The sequence below is a fragment of the Babylonia areolata genome, chromosome 1, assembly GCF_041734735.1.
Source record: "Babylonia areolata isolate BAREFJ2019XMU chromosome 1, ASM4173473v1, whole genome shotgun sequence".
Lineage (NCBI taxonomy): Eukaryota > Metazoa > Mollusca > Gastropoda > Neogastropoda > Buccinidae > Babylonia > Babylonia areolata.
In genome coordinates this window covers 21,714,347-21,734,635 of record NC_134876.1, presented here as the reverse complement: position 1 = coordinate 21,734,635, position 20,289 = coordinate 21,714,347, and the positions used below count along the sequence as shown (strand labels likewise).

The 20,289-nt window shown below is 42.0% G+C and overlaps 1 protein-coding gene across 1 annotated transcript in view; it reads right to left on the bottom strand.

The window, feature by feature from the left end:
- The window catches only part of LOC143286623 (uncharacterized), a 177,678-nt gene that overhangs the window by 10,492 nt on the left and 146,897 nt on the right, over positions 1–20,289 (bottom strand). The window contains exons 152-173 of the mRNA XM_076594665.1: positions 19,792–19,920; positions 19,120–19,305; positions 18,534–18,668; positions 17,426–17,602; positions 16,442–16,753; positions 15,699–15,824; positions 14,046–14,231; positions 12,919–13,056; positions 11,010–11,195; positions 10,503–10,640; positions 9,732–9,911; positions 8,794–8,922; positions 7,385–7,564; positions 6,269–6,421; positions 5,647–5,829; positions 4,635–4,754; positions 4,150–4,338; positions 3,415–3,579; positions 2,514–2,717; positions 1,776–1,913; positions 666–787; positions 85–197 (exon numbers count right to left, since the gene is read on the bottom strand). Coding sequence (XP_076450780.1) covers positions 85–197; positions 666–787; positions 1,776–1,913; positions 2,514–2,717; positions 3,415–3,579; positions 4,150–4,338; positions 4,635–4,754; positions 5,647–5,829; positions 6,269–6,421; positions 7,385–7,564; positions 8,794–8,922; positions 9,732–9,911; positions 10,503–10,640; positions 11,010–11,195; positions 12,919–13,056; positions 14,046–14,231; positions 15,699–15,824; positions 16,442–16,753; positions 17,426–17,602; positions 18,534–18,668; positions 19,120–19,305; positions 19,792–19,920 — 3,589 coding nt within the window. The remainder of the gene's footprint in view (positions 1–84; positions 198–665; positions 788–1,775; positions 1,914–2,513; positions 2,718–3,414; positions 3,580–4,149; positions 4,339–4,634; positions 4,755–5,646; positions 5,830–6,268; positions 6,422–7,384; positions 7,565–8,793; positions 8,923–9,731; positions 9,912–10,502; positions 10,641–11,009; positions 11,196–12,918; positions 13,057–14,045; positions 14,232–15,698; positions 15,825–16,441; positions 16,754–17,425; positions 17,603–18,533; positions 18,669–19,119; positions 19,306–19,791; positions 19,921–20,289) is intronic.

Sequence of the window (20,289 nt, the reverse complement as noted above, 5' to 3'; positions counted from 1 at the left end):
AACTTGACTTCCAAAAATAAGAAATATATATCTCATTTTCCTCTTCTTTCTCTCTCTCTCTCTCTCTCTCTCTGAGAAATTCACCTCTATTTGGAGTTTGCTCAACAATGCTGCAAACCACTTCTTGGTCGCCTTGATTGTGCACCTTCATGAACAGCACAGTGCTGTCAATTGCCTGGTTTTCTGGCAAGGGAAGGCTGCAAAGAAAATGCAGAACAAAACTTAAACACTAAAACTAAATGACCAGACAGACAAGAACACCTCCAAATGAAAGAAAATTCGGGAAGAAATTTAAACACAAACTAAACAAGCAGACAGACAAAAATGCCTCCAAATGAACTAATGGACAGTTTACAGACAAACTGTTCAATATCTAATGGTTGTGTCCCGTCACATTCTGTCTTTTAGTAACATTGTGTGTGTGTGTGTGTGTGTGTGTGTGCGCGCGCGTGTGCGTGTGTGTGTGTGTGTGTGTGAGAGAGAGAGAGTGTTAATGAGTGTGTGTGTGTGTGTGTGTGTGTGTGTGTGTGTGTGTGTGTGTGTGTGTGTGTGTGTGTGTGTGTGTGTGTGTCCATAAAAACAATTCCTCTCACAACCACAGCAGAAAGGCAGGTGAAGCACACACACACACACACACACACACACACACAGCTCCCTCCACTTACTAGTACTGTGGCTGGGTGAAGCCCAGATCTCCCTGGACAGCGGTGGTTGGTCTCACGGTGATGTTGACTGTCACAACGCTTTCCTTGGGTCTCCAGCTCTTGTCTTTGACTCTCACATCAAACTGAAGGACACAGGACAGTACAACATGATCACTGGGGTATCCCTTTCACCTTATTTTTTGGAGGGGAGGGTAGGGGGGAGGGCATATTTGCTGGATCTTGAAAGTTAATAGCACTTTCCTCCACAAAAAGAGAGCAAGACAGGACTACATGGTCACTGAAGATTACCTTTTACGTTTTTTTTGTTTTTGTTTTTTATATTCACTTTTTTGTTGGATCTCAATAGTTAACACTTTCCTCCAAAATGCAAGAAAACAGGACAGAACAATAGGATCATTGGAGTATCCATTCTACCACTTTTTTTTTAATGTATACTTTTTTGTGCTGGATATCAAAAGCTTACACAGTAAGAAAACAGGACAGGGTAACAGTGTCATTTAGGTATCCATTTTACCACAACTTATTCTAATATATGCTTTCGCTGGATCTCAATGTTAATAACCTTTTCCTCCAAAAATGTTTCTGCTTTCCATTTTATGAGAGTCTGAATTTTAGTCTTAAGAGCTAATGTCTTCCTCCAAAAATGTTTCTGCTTTCCATTTTGTGACAGTCTGAATTTTAGTTTTTAAGAGCTGATGTCCTGTCTCTGTGTTGTTTAGAATCAAACAATGTTGTATTGTACATTACACTTCAGCATCTCTCTGGTGTGTGCTTTGACCCTCACCTAAGAATGCTAGTACCTTTGGTGTGCACATGCATGGTGGCATGAACATGTATGGAAACATGTTGGCAACGCTTCCGTCATCATATATTACACACACAAAAAAAAGTAAACACATTAAATGCAATACACTCCTACTTACCACAGCCTAAAAATTCAAATCTCAAGACTTGACTAGCGTGCTGGGTTTATGAGGTCAGGCATCTGCTTTTTTTTGTTTTGTTTTTTAATACAGCAGATGTGATGTGGCATACATGGATCAGTTTGCATGCTTTGGCACCTCCTTGAAACTGATACAAACTTGACACATACAAGCCATTGCTACTTACCGACAGGACGTAGTCTGTCTTGTAGCCTGTACCATAGCCGATTCTTCTGGAGATGTGGCCATCACTGTCAATCTGGAAGTATCGGGCGTCTGACGTTTCAGGGTTCACCATGGAGTACTCAATCTGTGCGTTTGGTGTCTGAAACAAAACCAGAGAATTCTACTGAAGACAACCGGACTCAAATATGAAACAAACCCCATCTGAAGACAGATGGAGTAAAATATGAAACAAACCCCATCTGAAGACAGATGGACTAAAATATGAAACAAAATCCACTGACTGAAGACAATCTGACTTAAATATGAAACAAAGCCCATCTACTGAAGACAGCCTAGCTTGATTATAAAACAAAGCCCATCTACTGAAGACAGCCTAGCTTGATTATAAAACAAAGCCCATCTACTGAAGACAGCCTAGCTTGATTATAAAACAAAGCCCATCTATTGAAGACAGCCTAGCTTGATTATAAAACAAAGCCCATCTATTGAAGACAGCCTAGCTTGATTATAAAACAAAGCCCATCTATTGAAGACAGCCTAGCTTGATTATAAAACAAAGCCCATCTATTGAAGACAGCCTAGCTTGATTATAAAACAAAGCCCATCTATTGAAGACAGCCTAGCTTGATTATAAAACAAAGCCCATCTATTGAAGGCAGCCGGACTTAATATGAAACAAAACCCATCGACTGAAACAACAGGACTAAAATATACCCATCCAGATCCCACAGACACTTACGCCATTGTTGTAAACGTTGTCCACATCATCGTCTCTGGCCGACAAGGTCAGGATGGTCTCGCCCAGTGCTGCCCCCTTCAGGTCCTTTCCACTGAAGGTGGTGCCGAGGAAGCGAGGGGTGAACAGGTTGCGCACAATGTAGATGTCCACTGTGGTGGTGGCAGTCTTCGGGAGAGGAGATTCGTCCATAGCCAAGATTTCCAGCTGTCATCACAAGGAGATAAAGCAACAGGTAAAACCAGTCCAGCAAAAAAATATCAATGTTCACTTCTTTCAAGAAATCCATAAGTGCCCACTAAGAGAGATCACAAAACAGTCTTCAGAGAATCTGATGTGCAATGTCTGTGTCAAATGCCATGCAGATCCTTACAGTCAATGAGCATGTGTTTCACAGTGAGAGGCTCGTCACAGAGAATACATTGACGGGCCTACTCCCCTTTTAACAAGTAACAGTTAGTGAGAAATGTGTGCCCTGTACACAGTCTTAACTACAGACTCCTCCTTGCAGTTCTTTACGAACCCTGACAGTCGCTTCCTGGTTGGTTGCACAACCACCGCACCACTGTCACCCCACCACAATGCTGACTCAATACATCTTTTTTCATCCATTTGGAAATTAACTGTGCATCCATAGGCTTGTCACTCACCCAACACAATATCTCAGTCGGTAGCTGAGTCCAGTAAACACACACACACACACACCATGACAAAGGTTGGACCAAAAAATCAAAAAGCTACATAGATAAAGCAAAATACATACAAGCAAGTAATACAAGACAGTGGCTTCATTCCCACACATACCCCTAATCACCCTCCCCTCCACACACACACACACAAACACACTTACACATACAGTGTTTATAAAATAACATGTATGTTAAACACATTTTCACTAACTCACCCTGACAGCGTTTGGCGCCGCGTCAGTCTTCAGATCCCGAGCCAGCATGATGGCTCCATCGGTGCGACCCACCACGAAGTAGTTGTCGTCGCTGCTGAAGCCACCACTGCCTGGGATCAGGGTGGTGACGGTGCCACGGTAATACTGCAGTCTGCCACTGGCGCCCTGCCGTGAGCAAAACACACCACTCAGTATCCCTTGTCTCTCTCTCTCTTTCACTCACTCTACCTCTACAGAAATATCTGCCGCTTGTGATGTACAAACTGAATATCCATAAGCTTTTTTCTTTTTTTACAGTGATGGAATCATCACTATATATTGTTTGAAACCACACAGTGTGCCTTCTAAGACCTGGTTTATTTTTGTATTAAAAAAAATCCAGAGATGATCTGATGGTCTGTTAGCCAAATATGCTCTTCCATTTACTCCCTCATACACACAAACACACACACGCATTCTAAATAAAAAATATATGCTTTACAACCTTTTTTGTGCTTCTTTTACTTGTTAGCAAGTTGTGCACTTGCACACACACACATTTTCTATAAGATTTAACATACACACACATACAAACTTTTTTGGGGGATAAGATTTTACACACTGACACACATTCATCTATATTTTATGCATTTACATACACACACACATACACACACATACACACACGTGCACACACACACAAACTTCACAAAGACCATGATGGGAAAACAGAAGGGTGTATGGTCATGTACATACACTTGCACTGTCCTGGTCTGTTGCGGTCACTGTGGCAACGGTTGACAACAGTCGCTTGTATTCAGAGATGGTAACGTTGTCGTATGGTCTTGAAAAGACTGGAGCGTTCTCATTGCGCCTGACCTTCACGATGACGCTGGCCTGTCGAGTGCCCGGGGGTTGGCGACCGTCGCTGGCCTCCACTCGGAACTGGCAGACATGTCACACTCTTGTAAATACACCATGTCATGAACGTCATCAACTGCAGGAGGACAGGAAATGACATCAGCAACATAAATAGCCACATACAATCCAAAATGACTTAGCTGATTATTACCATCACTACTTACATTTTCATAGCCTTTTTTTTTTTTTTTTTTCCCCCCGTTTTCAATTGCTTTTGGTAGGTGTGAGGGAACAATGAATGAGCAAGTGCCTAGTTCTTGACCAAGAATTTTCATCACACAAGTGCCAGAGTTCTGACACTGACCGAGAGAAATACTGACCTCGTAGGAGAGCTGCGAGTCCAGCACCACTTGCTGAGTCAGTGAGATCACTCCATTGTCGTCGATTTGGAAGTAGAAGAAACTGCTGCCCTGGTTCACGATGCGATAGGTCACAGGATCCTGTAACAGGGGGGATAAATGTGAAAAATACAAATCTAAATAAACAACAAAACTATCTGTCATACGTCACTTATTTTTAATCAAAACATTTCACTTGTTTCCACCCAAAACACTTCATTTGTTTTCACCTGTACATTTCACTTGTTTTCACCTATACATGATTTGTTTTAATATAAACACTGCACTATCCAGATGCTTCACTCGTTTTCACATAAACACTTATTTTCACCCCAACACTTCTTGTTTTCACTTATACATTTCACTTTTTGACATAAACACTGCACTTCCTTTAATCCAGACACTTCACTTGTTTTCTTGTAAACATTTCATTTCTTTCAATACAAACATTTCACTTATTTTTAACCTAAACACTTGACTTGTTTTTACCCCAAAAAAATTCACTCATCTTCATCTGAATATTTTATTTTTTAACTTAAGATTTCACTGGTTTTTATCAAAACACTTTGTTCTGACTAAAGCCATTCAACCCTAGAGGTTTCAACTTTTGCATATTCTGCTGCCATACTGATGTAGAAAAATGAAGGCAATATACTGAATTAAACCAGATTTTCTTCCAAAAGAAAGCATGGGGACACAGCAGTAGATGCTGTAGAAGTTAGTTGATTTTGTCGTTTTTTTGCTTGCAGTTTATGCATATGTAGGAACGTGTACACCATTTTCATGAAACATATTTTGACACAAGGGCAGTGCTCAGACACAGAGCTGAAACGAGTCAAACATTTCACTTATGTTTTAACCTAAACACTTTCCTAGTTTTTAACCTAAGCATTTCACTTGTTTTCAACATAAACATTTCACTTGTATATATTTATTCTCTACAAAACGCTTCACTCGCTTTCCCCACCACCACTCCAGCTACAGGTATATTTACATTATCAGCATCAGTGGCGGTGACTGTCAGGACAGGGACGCCAACATTGTGGTCCTCATCGATGGTGGTCTCATAGAGGTCCTGTGTGAACTTGGGGATGTTGGGATTGCGGGTAACGTTGATGAAGGCAAACACAGAGTCCTCTTTGATGGGCACACCTCGGTCCTGTACCCGCACTTGGAGCTGTTGGAAAGGAGCAGGCATGTGAGATAAAAGTAATCTTGAACTCCACCCCATTCACCCACCTCACCTCCTTCTCCCTTCCCATGTCAAACCCCTCACCCGTTCTCCACACCCACTGCATGTGTGTGTGTGTCTATGTGTGTGTGCGTGTGCGTGTGCGTGTGTGTGTGTGTGTATGTGTGTGTGTGCGTGTGGATGTACGTGTGTGTCTGTGTGTGCGTCTGTGTGTGTGTGTGTGTGTGTGTGTGTGTCCATGTGTCTCTGTGTGAGTGTGTGGAAAAAAAAAAAAAAAAAGGGGGTAAAAAAAATTTTTTTTTTTAAATGTCCCAAATTCTGGGGCACCAAACAAAACTTTTTTTTTTTTTTTAATTACAAAAAACATTCACAAACTGTCATCTGATTTGTCATTTTCTCTGAACTCCAGCACCAGTCCACTGACCCTGAACCGCTGGATGTTTCTGATTGAAGCCTGATCCAGTCTCTGCAAGACGCTGAGGTCCCCGGTTCTGGGGTTGATGAAGAAGTAGTCTCCGGCGTTGGTGGGATCACTGCCAGAGGCCACAATGAAGTGCTCCAGCTCTCCTGCTTTCCCCTGCACAAACACCACACTTTGCTTCAACAGGGCCTTTTGAGAGCGGCAAGGATTGAGCTAGACTGGAACCAACAGACAAAGTCTTTCTTCCTGTTGAATGATAACAGAGAATGTTAAATGACAGAAAATGATGTGAATATGATGTACTGTGAATAAATAAGAGTGACTGCCTACTGAAATTGCCACAGAGAAACAAAAACAAAACCACAGTGAGAAAATTAATTTTCAACAAATTTCTTCCATTTCTGCTATGCCCCAATGTTGCTCTGGATGTAATGGCATTGTTATGATTTAAAAACTGTATTCAGTACTCTGTTTCCTTCTGCCTCTGATGAAATAATCATGGACTGCTAAATGAGATGGAATAAGTATTGCTATCTCTGCAATCAAAGATGAAAACAAAGAATCAAAAGCACATTGTACATCCGTTTACAAGTGGACTATTTCTGAAGGGGAGGGTTGTTGTCATTTCCAGCTGGCGTGTCTCTGCAAGATTTTTAAGCATTATTTTAGTGACTAGTGAGGGAATAGAGCAATAATGCTAAGGAGAGCCAGAAAAGAGTGGCAGGACAGGATAAGAAAAATACTTTTGACCATGCATGTGTATGATTGTGCCATGCATGTTTGTCCATGTAAGCATGCAATTCTTGTTTGTCCAAGTGTGTAACTGTGCAAGCATGTATTCCTGATCATGTGAGCAATGCCTGCATCCAAGCGATTCTTTGATGTGTCAATATGATCTTATTTCAATTCCTGCAATATTGTAACCTCTTATGGGTGTGTTTTTTCTGTTTGTATTATAAGCATTCAAATGACCCAAGTGTGAATTTCTCTCAAGAGAAAGTGAAGTTGACTTGTGACCAGTGAGTGCATGCTACAATGCATGCATACCTACACATGTACAATGAGCATGTCTGCACAATAATTTTCATACATAAGTTTCAAAACAAGACAGACACTTACTTGATCACTGTCTGAGGCATTAACTGTGCCAAACACTACACCCAGTGGCTGCGTCTCAGGGATGGTGAAGATGTAGGGTCCGTTGAATCTGGGTGCATTGGGGTTCCGGTTAACAAGCACAGTTATGAACATGTAGGCCTTTTGCGTCGGGTCAGACACGCGGTAGCCAGCAATGCGGATCTGAAAAACAGCAGTACACATGGATTTAACTGAATCTATCTCTGGGCGTGTTTTTTTTTTTTCACCTGGGAGGAGGGAGGGAGGAGGGAGGTAGGTGGAGAGAGTGGATTTTTTTTTTTTTTTTCAAATTAATCTGTAGACAAATATATATATAATTGTCTTCAACAATTTCTCTTACAGAACTTTTTTTTCTGAAATGTATTGTACTATTCTTTAAAAAGAATAAGAAAAATGGTTGGCATATGTATAGCCTATTTCTGTAAAATAATTGTATTATATTGTACTGCACTGTATTGTATTGTATTATTCTTTAAAAGGAACAATAGAAATGAGTGGCATTTGTATAGCATATTTCTGTACATTGATTCAGGCTCGCGCACTGGCAATCACCCATTCACACACAGCCATGCCCGACAAGTTTTCTCTGCCAACGAGTTTTTCATGCTGCTCTCACTACACTTGTTTGCTGTGCTGTTTCCACTCTCTGCAAGTCTATTTTACTATCAAAGTGGACTTCTCAGCAGTTTTGCCAATGACAACCATTTTATTGCTGTGGATTCTTTTAAGTGCTTGTTGCACAAGTGATCTCACTTTATCATCTCATCAAAATGACTAGCACATTTATCACAAGTCTAGATCCAGTGAAGGGAGAGTTCAACCCTGGTCTGTACATGGGATTTAATCCTGTGGAAGGAAGGAATTTTTTGTTTAATGTCCCGTCACATATATCGGTGATTGAAGATAATCCTGTGGACACTTGCTCCATAATCAGGCACATTACCTCCAGGCCACCATGACAAATAAATGCTTTAACCCCCCCACCCACCCCCCCCAAAAAAAGTTATCTTTTTTTTTTCACCTCACACATAGCATAAACAAGTTGACAGTTACATTTCAAAACCATATGACTGATACTATCCACACAGGATCTATATGACTGATACCATCCACACAGGATCCATGACTGATACTATCCACACAGGATCCATATGACTGATACCATCCACACAGGATCCATATGACTGATACCATCCACACAGGATCTATATGACTGATACCATCCACACAGGATCTATATGACTGATACCATCCACACAGGATCCATATGACTGATACCATCCACACAGGACCTATATGACTGATACCATCCACACAGGATCTATATGACTGATACCATCCACACAGGATCCATATGACTGATACCATCCACACAGGATCAATGTACTGACCTTGTACTGGTCAGCCCCAAGGAGATCCTCCGTGAGTGACTTCTTCACGAACACCTGACCCGTTGTTTTGTCCACGCCAAAGTACTCGGGCGCCAGACCGTCTCCCTCTATCACGTACTCCAGTGGTTGCTGCACACCAGACACAAAACATTTAAACATGAACAGAACCCCCCCAAAATAAAAGTTCACTGAAATAAGATACACACACAGTGTGTATCAGATATTGGAAAATAAATCAGTCACATCAATCAGAATGTGTGATGAAAATGCTGGCAACATCTACCAAAATTGTGCATGCATTCAGTGTGCTGTTTTGTGGTCATATTGCTTCACAAAGTTGTGCTTTTACAGCCACAGGGGCAGCAAATTCATATCCATTGTGTCTAAAGATCGGCATAGGAAGCCCAACCCTCTCTTTCCGCCATTTTAACCTTCCCCAAACAAAGACAAGTACCCATTCACACCTGGGTGGATTGTGGGAAATCGGAGCAAAGTGCCTTTCCCAAGGAACAACCACCAACAGAGCCTCAAGCCATGACTGCTGGAAAATAATGGATCAAAAGTCCAACTCTGCCATGAAGGCTCCATGACAACTATCATACATGAACTCCTACTACTACTACTTCTTGTTCGCCTTTTCAGCGTCAGTCCAGCACATCTGATAAATAATGCTGTCCTCTCCAAGTCCTGTCTGGAGCCATGGAGCTTGGTGTGCAGTTGGGTTGGTGTCGGCCACACAGTGTCTCTGAGCCCCTTGGAGAGGGAACAGGTCTGAAGAATGTGTACTGATGTTTGATCTCCAAGACCACAGGAAGAGGTGGGAGATAGTGCCAGCTTCATCTTACTGAACAGGTGGGCCTTGAGACGGCAATGGCCAGTTCATAATCTTATGACTACCACCTGCAATGAACTCCAACAAGACCTGAAGCATGCCTTACCTGCAGGGGGTCATCAGCCCTGACGGTGGTCAGGGTGACGTTGACCGGCTGGCTGTCTTGGATGCTGAGCTGTCTGGTGTTGGGGTTGAACGCAATCTGCGGTGTCACCTGGATGGTGAAGCGCACAGCGGTGGTGGCCGTCAGTGGCGGGATGCCAAAGTCACTGACTTGCACTGTGAACTGCAAACAGACAACATTATGTCAAAGTTCTGTCATGGCAATTGCTTCTGAAATGTGTCACTGTCATTGCATTTTGCTTCTGAAATGTGTCAGTGTCATGGCATTTTGTTTCTGAAATGTGTCAGTGTCATGGCATTTTGTTTCTGAAATGTGTCAGTGTCGTGGCATTTTGTTTCTGAAATGTGTCAGTGTCATGGCATTTTGTTTCTGAAACGTGTCACTGTCATTGTATTTTGTTCCTGAAACGTGTCACTGTCATTGCATTTTGTTCCTGAAACGTGTCACTGTCATTGCATTTTGTTCCTGAAACGTGTCACTGTCAAGGCATTTTGTTCCTGAAACGTGTCACTGTCATTGCATTTTGTTCCTGAAACGTGTCACTGTCAAGGCATTTTGTTCCTGAAACGTGTCACTGTCATGGCGTTGTTTCTGAAACGTGTCACTGCCATGGCGTCGTTTCTGAAATGTGTCACTGCCATGGCATTTTGTTCCTGAAATGTGTCAGTCATGGCACTGTTTGTGCATGTGTGCATGCATGCATGTTCATGCTCAAGATGGAAGGGGTCACACCTGTGTGAGTCATGTACTTACGTCCCAATTAGCCTGAGTGACGTCCTTGACTGAGCGAACCAGGTAAATTTCAGCCTGGTTGTCACGGTTTCTGATGTTGAACAGCGTCTTCACAGAGTCTTCAAGGATCCTGTAGGTCAGCTGTCCATTGGGAGAAGTCTGATGGAGGGAAAGACAAGAAAAAACAAGTCAAACAGTGATCATTTCATTGACTCACGACTGCCACACAGTGTCACAAACAGAAAATAATAGAAATTGTGATGATACAAAGAAACATCTGAAATGAGAAGAAAGCATTGATGGGGCAAGAGCACACACACACACACACACACACACACACACACACAGATTTGAAGATTTTAAATGACTTTTCAAGGCACCACATATCAGGATAGTTGGGTCTATAGTTGGTGGCACCAGAATTTCTCATGCCTCTTCTGGGTAGTCGTGCTGGGTGTATGCCAGTAATGTCATTCCTCTCTCACTGAAGTAAAAAAATAAACAAAAATCAAAATCAAAACTACTCACAACTGGATCCGGGTCGTTGGCTGACACAGTCACAATGACTGTCCCGACAGGCGTCTCATCCCCAACACGGCGGTCGTATATGTTGTTGGCCAGGAAAGAGGGGGCGCGGTTGCGATTCACATTGACCACCATGGTGGCGGTGGTAGTGCGAGGCGTCAGTCCACTGTCCCGGGCAGTCACGTACAGCTGAAAAATGGATTGACAACACACCGTCAGAAACCAAGCTGGCAGTGACATTACAATACAATGCATCTTTATTCATCCATCTGGAAATTAACTGTTCATCCAAATGCTCGTCACTCACCCAGCACATGTCAGCCCAGATTGATATCATGATCAAAATGTGTGGACACGTTTATCCAGGAACAAAGGTTCTGTGCAGCTGAGCCGGTTTTTACTTAGGGGGTGGGACTACAATGATGTTTAATTCAAGAAAGGTCATGGCCCCATTTGAAAGGGTACACAAAAATAAGACAAATCCAAAATAATGTGCCCATAAGAAGTCATGAATGCTGCATATTGGGACAATATAATAGTATCAACCTGTAATGCTTCTCCTCCTAATGACTTTTAGTCATTTAGGAGTGGGTGGGGAAGAGAGGAGTTGTGGGTAAAAGAGATGGGAGGTGGGGGTAAAGATCGAGGAAGGTGGGGAGTGGGGGAGGGAACGAACGAATGAACGAACGATCTGTTTTATTCAAATAAAGGCCAAAGCCCCTCACTGAAGGGGTGTGACACAAGTACAGATACTGGAATTATAACTGTGACCACAATTATATCATAAACATATTACATCAGCAAAAGAAAAGATTATGAAGTCATAATGTTAAGTCTTTTCAAGGATTTGTAAATATAAATAACAAGTCCATAGAGAGCAGACTCATTTCTGGACAACAACAACATATATAATCTAAAACTGCAAGGATTATTATAATACTTAGATTCAATTAATTTCGATCTAAGGTCAAAAAGGGCAGGACACATTAACAAAAAATGGATCTCATCTTCTCTGTGTTACATAAACGACATCTTAGTTCATTCTCACCTTTGGACCTATATCTCATTCGATGACACGTGATGTCAGAAATGGCAAATTTAAATTTAGTTAATGCACTTCTAATATACTGGTTCACTTTAAGATGGTCAAGAGTGGGGGAGGGAGAGGGGAAGAGAGGGGAGGAGGAAATGAACTGGGGGAAGCATCAAAGGAAAGGGGCAGCGAGGAAGAGAGAGAGAGAGAAAAAAAGAGTGTGTTTGTATGTGTATGTGTGTATGAGCATGTGAGTTTGTGTGCATGTGTGAGTGCATGTATACATACATGTGTGTGTTCATGAGTGCATGCGCACATTGTGTATGAAAGAGTGGGAAAGCCAGCTATCATTTGAAAACAAAAACAAACCATACATACATGCATGAACGTAAAGTAAATGAGATCCAACCCTTTTTCCCTTTTTTTGTGAGTGTTTTTTTTTTTTTTTTTTTTACCAGAATTTGTCTGCTGTTACTGGTCTCTTGGTAAAACAAAGCAAAGAGACCACAAGTGTTTTTTTGTTGTTTTTTTTTAAAACAAATATTCACAAAGCTGCTGTTGCTGGTCTCTTAGTCTCTTGTTAACTCTCTCCATACGAACGGCGAAAGAGACGACGTTAACGGCGAAAGAGACGACGTTAACAGCGTTTCAGCCCAATTACCATCATCAAAATATTGCCAGCGGAAGGCTCTTATACTGAAGAGGTGAATGTTGACAAAGAATACCACAATTCTGACGACGGAAGCTAAAGGTTGGGTCATTCAGACACCCACTGGACATCCGAGGGGTCTGTGTAGAGGAGAAGAGAGGACTGGCCGTACTGAATGAGTTAACTAGTAGCGGCACAGAGAACACCAAGCCAAAAGGAAACAGGCGTACCGTGTAGCTGGCAGGTTTCGCCGGATCCTCAGACACCCTCTTGGTGAGAGTGACGCGTCCACTCACAGGATCGATGGTGAAGTAATCCAGGGGGTTGCGAGCGTCCGAAAGACTGTAAGTGATCTTGTTCTCTGGCTCCTGCAGACAGCAACAGTTTATCACTGAGCCTGCGTGTGCTGACACATCAGGAAGTAAACTACACACTAAAACATTATATATATATATATATATATATATATATATATATATATATATCTCAACCTACTTCTTTTTAACCAAAATTGTTTAATGCATGGATGCACAAATGATGCTGAAACATCATCAAGTATCTTGTATATGCAAATGATCTTGAAACATCAAGCTGGGTTTTTTTGGTGTGTTTTTTTTTTTTTTTATATACAAATTATGTTGAAACATCATCAACCATTTGTTTTATATGCAAATGATGTCAAAAAATAACCAAGCACTAATTCTAGATTGATAAAAACTTTAAAAACATTTTTTTGGCAAGACTGTGAGAGGCGTTGCTAATAAGATGTTCATACAAAAAGAAAAAGAACTAAGAATATTCTATGACCACCTGTACCTATCCAGCATCTGCTCAACCATCCCTTTTGACGCTTCTCTCACACATTCTCTTATGAACTTGTCAAAACAAAAAGATACAAGAAAAAAATGAAGAAAGTTTCAGTTTCTCAAGGTGGTGGCACTGTGTTCAGACAATTCCATGTATGCTACACCACATCTGCTAGGCAGATGCCCGACCAACAGTATAATCCACCCCGCTTAGTCAGGCCTTGAGTGCATGCATGTATTTGTATACCTTTCAGGGTGGCTTTCATCTACAGAATTTTTCCAGAGGCAACACGTTCAACAGTGCCATTGGTTCTTTTTCAGTGCCCTTAGTGTGTGCTGCACATGGGACCTTGGTTTATATCCAAATGACTAGACACTGATTTTCCTGTCAAACTCGGGAGAAAGGGTGAGTCTGGGATTCCAACCCAGATGCTCACACACACACACTGTACTGGCAGATAAGCACCTTAGCCGTTCAGCCACCTTCCTCTGTATAAACAAAATAATAATAAAAGAAGAGAATAGAATAAAAAAGACTATCAAGAACCAACCTGACTATCACTGTCAGTTGCAGAAACAGCGCCAACAAACGTGCCAGCAGGGTCGTAGTCGTTGATATTGTAATTGTAAGTGTCCATCGTGAACTTGGGGGCGTAGTTGTTGCGCAGCACATTGAGCGTGATCACCTCAGACACGAAATCGCCAGGCTCTGCTGAATCATAGGCCTCCACAAGGATCTGAAAGTCCCAACAAACAGAACACAAGTTAGAACTCATCTTGCCGAATCAAAAGCTTCCAAATATAGAATATAGAGATCACCTTGCCAAAACTTAGGCTTCCACAAGGATTTAGGAGTCAAAACCAAACAAATACAGAGCACATAACTCATCCTGCAGAATCGTAGGCTTCCACAAATATCTGGAAGTTACAAGAAACAATACTGAACACAGAATGGTATGACTGCAGAGGCCTCAGGCCCATTACAAATAAGGTGAAAATACCAGCCGCCGTGGCGAAGTGGTTAGCGTCGCGGACTGACGGCTGGGAGGATGCAGGTTCGAATCCCAGCGGAGGTTGGTTTTTCGGCCCATGGCCGGCTCCTACCCAGAGCTGAGTGTGCTGTGGGCTTAAATGGGGAGACTGGGACCACACAGTCGAGTGTCATCCACTTCAAGGATGCGTCTTTGGGTGTGTTGCTCTAATTACCTGACCAACACTGCAAGTGTCTGTATCTCTCGGGCCTGGTCAACGCCGGGATATCATTATGACAGGAAGCGTAGAGTACAGCCTTGTCACGCAGTCCAAAACCAAAATGGACCTCCATAGCAACATCATCATCGTCATTGTCGTCATCCTCCTCCATCATCATCAGTATAAACAAAGAAATCTCAAAGTCTGTGGCCTTTCATGCCCTGCTCTCATGGTGACCTCAGTTTCGATACCCCTCCACTTCAGTGCTTGGGGTGAATCCTGTCAATGTCTTCACTGTCAGCAGATCCATGAGGGGCTGTTGTTTGAGGGACGTGGTGGCGGTCTCCACTCTGGGGGGGGGACGCTCACTCAGTCTGGCTCCGCGACTAAGCCATTATTGTCGTTAGTAGGGGGCTTAGCAGGTGGTGTCCTAAGTACGTTAAATCAGAACAGGCACCACTGAACACCACCGAAGTGACTCAGCAGCAGTGCAGGGTCTCCACTGGTGTGTGGACTCCTAGCGACCCAACATCGATGGTTCCCTGCGCACTGCCGACGCTGGAACTGTGACGGACGAACCCGGGTGAGGCCGTGTATGGAGGAATCTAAATGAGTGGCGTGGGAGTAATGCCACTGAAACGGTGCAGATGATGGGGCAAAAAAAAAAAAAAAAAAAAATTTTAAAAGGTGAAAATATTCACTAAGCTTCTAAGATAATTTTTGCTTCATTGTCAAAAAAGCTTCGCCATAAAGCTAATGCCTTACACACAAATACTTCTAAACTTTTCAAATATTCATTGAATTTGACATTAAAAGAGTAAATATCAACACTGACAGTTCACAACAGAATTTCTTTAGGAAACAGATTCACCTCCGAAGATTTTATATCCAGGGCAAATCGTAAGAAAGAAATCGTAAGAAAGTGGATGCAAGAAAAGATACAGAACACGGAAATCATCCTGCAGAAAATTAGCAAAATACCTAGCAAGATAAAGAAAGAGAGAGACACTTACAATGTACTGTTTAGGTCGATCCACATCCGCTGTCAGCGACCTGATCAATCGCACCTCCCCATTGCTTTCAAGGCTGAAGTAAACTCCAGCGTTTCCAATCGGCTTTGCTCTGTACGTCATCACGCCCTGTCAAAGATGAACAAGAAGCAAATCATGGTCAGCCTTCAATTACAAAATGCATACAAAACATACAAAACTGCGCAGTGTCAATGAATGTTGATAACTACTTTTCTTTAGTCCTTTCAGATTAGCTTCTTATGCTTACGGTTCAGGAGTTCCCCAAATTGTTAATTCTCAGCCTTTGTAATGGATATATCATAAAAATCTGCCTTTAACACTGGTGTCCTTGTCCAAATCCTTGCATATATTTCTGTGTGCGAAGTTCGTGGGTGCAGTCTCCTACCCCCTGACAATGCTGACTGATTCAGCTCGCAGTGTGCATGAAGGCAGGTGCATCCTATGACCCAGCAAAGCCAACACCACCACAAAGACACAGCAACTAGCACTGGCAGAAGACCAGTCTACAGTTCACTGCACATCGCAAAATCTTTAATAGAACTGAACAAAATCCTTCAAATCTCCTACATAATATGGTATCGAATACGACCGATTAAATCTTTCATATCTATGCTTTCTCACAACCCATAGGACAATGATAGGCTTAAAAAATTAGACACAAAATGAGCATGGACATTTAAAATCAATGTAGAGCAGATGAGCATGCTCACTGTCATTTAACTCACCTGAAGGTTGGTGTCCAGGGCAGAGACAGTCAGAATGGGGGTGTTGCTCACGGTCCTGTCCAGCCGCACATCACGGGTGTACGGAGTGCCCACAAACTGGGGAGAGGATTTCACATGCTGGACATTGATACGCACTCTGGCATCATCTGTCTTTTCATTGGGCACACGGCCATCAGTGACTCGCACGTCAAGCTCAAACGAGTTTTCATTGGGCCCCAGAGGTCGCAGGAGAATGACGGACCCATCAGAGCTGACGTAGAACGTGCGCAAAATTTCTGGATCGGTGCTCGTCAGGAAGAATCGCAGAGGATCCTGTACACAGAACAGATCTGCCATTGTTATGAATGCATCATTTAAAAACAAAACAGTACAGGTTAAATAATTCTGAAAGTGGTACACCAACTCCTCTCTGAATGGTCTTCTCCCTGTATTGACCCCAATTTCCTTTCTTTAATTATCATATCTTTTTTAAATATTTTTTTCCCTCCGTCATCCATCCATTCAATTTCTGCATCCATACTCTCGCTCATCTGTCAGAATGTTTTTCTTCTGTGGACAGGAAATGAGAAAAGTGTTTGGGAAAATGTGTGGAATAAAACATTGTATGGAGCGACCTTTTTTCCCCTACAATGGCAAATAATTAGTAGAACAGAAGGACTTCTTTTTACATATAAAAACACAGCAGGAAATGAGAAAATTGTTGTGGAAACAGTACAGAAATAAACAGTATCAAACAGTATCGTCCACAATACCAGTCCTTGTTGTTTTTTCATCCACAATACCAGTCTTTGTTGTTTTTCTGTAGAACAATCCTGTAAACCTACCATTTTTCAGTCACCAAGTCACAAACATGATGCACCATTATTGACAAACTGCCAAAACACACACACACACACACACACACACACACAAAGAAAAAAATGTGCACAAACACTAGACAAACACATTCATGTCATGGTCAAAATGAAAGGAGATACGACTTACATTGTCTGCATCAGATGCTGTAAGGTTGTAGATGATTGTGCCCGATGGAGTGTCATCATTCACGTTGATGTTCTGGTCAAAAAACTGTGGCTGACCAATGTTGCGGTTGACGTTGATAGTGAGAACATTTTCCACATAGTTGTTTGGGTAGGCACTATCCCATGCCCGAACACGTACCTGCAAGAACACATACAAGTTTCATTGTTGTTTTTTATCATTTTTAAAAAGAAGATATTCTGTTTTCAAGATCTGACAGGAGTCAAAGCCTTAATCAAATTGATTTGCCACAGTCAGTCATTCCACCAAGGTGGGAGCATACAGAAAAAAGTTCAGTTTTCATTTGCATACAGAAAAAAAAACGAAAGTTCAGTATTCTTTTGCATACAAAAGGAAGAACATTCAGTTTTCTTTTACAGCTACTACATGTATATTTAGTCACATGCTATTTCTATCTATGGTTAAAACTATCAGAAACAAAACACAGGCCTAAGATTATTCAGGTTAAAAACTGCAATATTTTTATAAACATTACTGAAAGGGAAAGTTGTGCAGGAAGTGACGTCAAAGGACAAATCATTGATAACTGTGACCTGTTGTGCACACAGCTCAACCTTTTGACTCCACCCTTTTTTTCCTTGCTAGCACACATGCTGGCTGCGCTCTCTCCATCTGGATAAACAAGTGAACCTTTCTTAAACTAGTGTGGATACCATTACTCAATTCAAACTTTACATTACTTTGAACATCTGTTTCCTCACAAAAATCTTTTCTGCGTTTACAGCTTAGAGTAATAATTCACCAGAACAAATCAAACAAATAAAAAATTATCTGCTTTTCTTCAAGGAGACCTTTCTTGTCTTCACTATTTCTTTCTTTTTTTTTAATATTCTTTTCATCTAAAAGCAGTGAATCAGATGATCATGTGTTTTGATGAGGCCTTTGTCTTGAAAGACCTTTCTTTGAAGAGACCTTTTGTTTCGCACAATGTATCAGATGCTCTATCTAAACTTAAAACATCAATTCAACAATATGGAAGCCTGTGGCATAGGTCTGCTTTGTGATAGACACTTTGCCTGAAGTGCTCAGCTGACACGTCAACTGAACTCACCTTGTATGTTGTGGTGCCGACAGGGTCAGAGACTGGTGACCTTTTAACTCTGACCTCACAGTTTCCTGTCACTTTGACCACTTCGAAGAAGAAGGATGCTGGGTAATCACCAACCATCTCACACATCAGCTGTCCCTGCACACAGCACAGTGAGGTCAACACCAGCACTCAGGGACCATTGTCAGACTTCTGAATGATCATCACATGACAGCAGTTACTTGCTCTATGTAAGACTCACAACTGCAGTACCAAACATGTGCAGATTTCTCTGTTTCCCACCTCTCTCGCTTCAATCTTTGACTATCTATCTATCTCACACACACACACACACACACACACACACACACACAATCAAAAGTCAATATATCTTTAAACTTTCCACACAAAACAGATACAGTTCAAACACACACACTAAAAACTGAACATACAATCAAACCTTCAAAACAACATACAGCACACACACACACACACTCAAAAATTGACATATTTAGACTTCCACACGCACTCAATCAAAACTGAATATACATCTAAACCTTCACAATTGCGCCCCCCCCACCCCCCCGCCCCCCTACACCCACACACTAACCTTCAAATCGTTATCGTTCACATTCAGGTTGTAGTTGACACGACTGCCTGCAGGAAGCCTCTCATCTATGTCTACGCTGCCCGGCAGGTTGATGCTGGTGGGGAAGCGATCACGAGGCACACTGACCGTCACTGTCGCCGTTGTTCGCTTTGGTGGTTTACCATCATCCGACACCACAATGCTCACCTACACGCCAATGCAAAGACAGCAACAACTGGTCATGATGCATTGTCATCTTAGCATTTATTTATTTTAAACACATTGATTCATTTTTTCCACCCTATCATAGTTGCTGTGTTTTGTACCAATGTGAAGTAGCAACAGTTCCATCACCTGAATAATCCATTGCAGAGATGAGTTTGTAAACGCTCAATCTTTACTTTGCTCCTAATTCAGTCATATCCATCCAGAAAATCTGTCAACCCTCTTCATGCCAGATACTGATAAACAGTTGTGTGCAAGCCATAGCGAGACAACACTTCAACACTGTTCATAGCATTCATGTCAGCGTTTTCTTCTTAACCTGTTGAAGGATATGTCAGTTAACAATTCTTTCACAAGTACAATAGAATCTTCCAAAACAAGCTAACATAAGTAGAGAAAGCCTTGAGAGAGAAAAAGACAGAGACAGACAGAGGAACAGACAGACAGACAAAGTACAGAGCCACACACCAGGTAGGGGTCAGTGTCGTCCGTGTCCAGGGTGAGGTTCTTGATCAGGGTGAGCACACAGGTGCGAGGGTCCACCCTAAAGAACTCCAATGCCTTGGTGTTGCCCTCAATGGCACATGTCAGCGCATTCTGGAAGTTGAGGAGAAAACCATCATTATCATTATCATCCTTATCACTGATATTTACTTAACACCTAACCTGTCAGAGACACAGTCATTTACACAACAGGCTGCCTACCTGGATGGAGCCGAATGACAGCTGCCTTTAGGCACTCATTCATTTCCTGTATCATTCAGTCAGGTTTCAGTCACACACACACACACACACACACACCATACACACAATGTATGGTATTAGAATAGATTTTAGTTGTGTTGTTTTTTTTTTTAACTGCAAAATTTTGCCAGGGAGAACTCTCTTGTTGCTGTGTGTTCTTTTACATGTGAAGGGTGTGGTGCACACAGGATTTCAGTTCATTTTATCTGAATGACTAGTGTC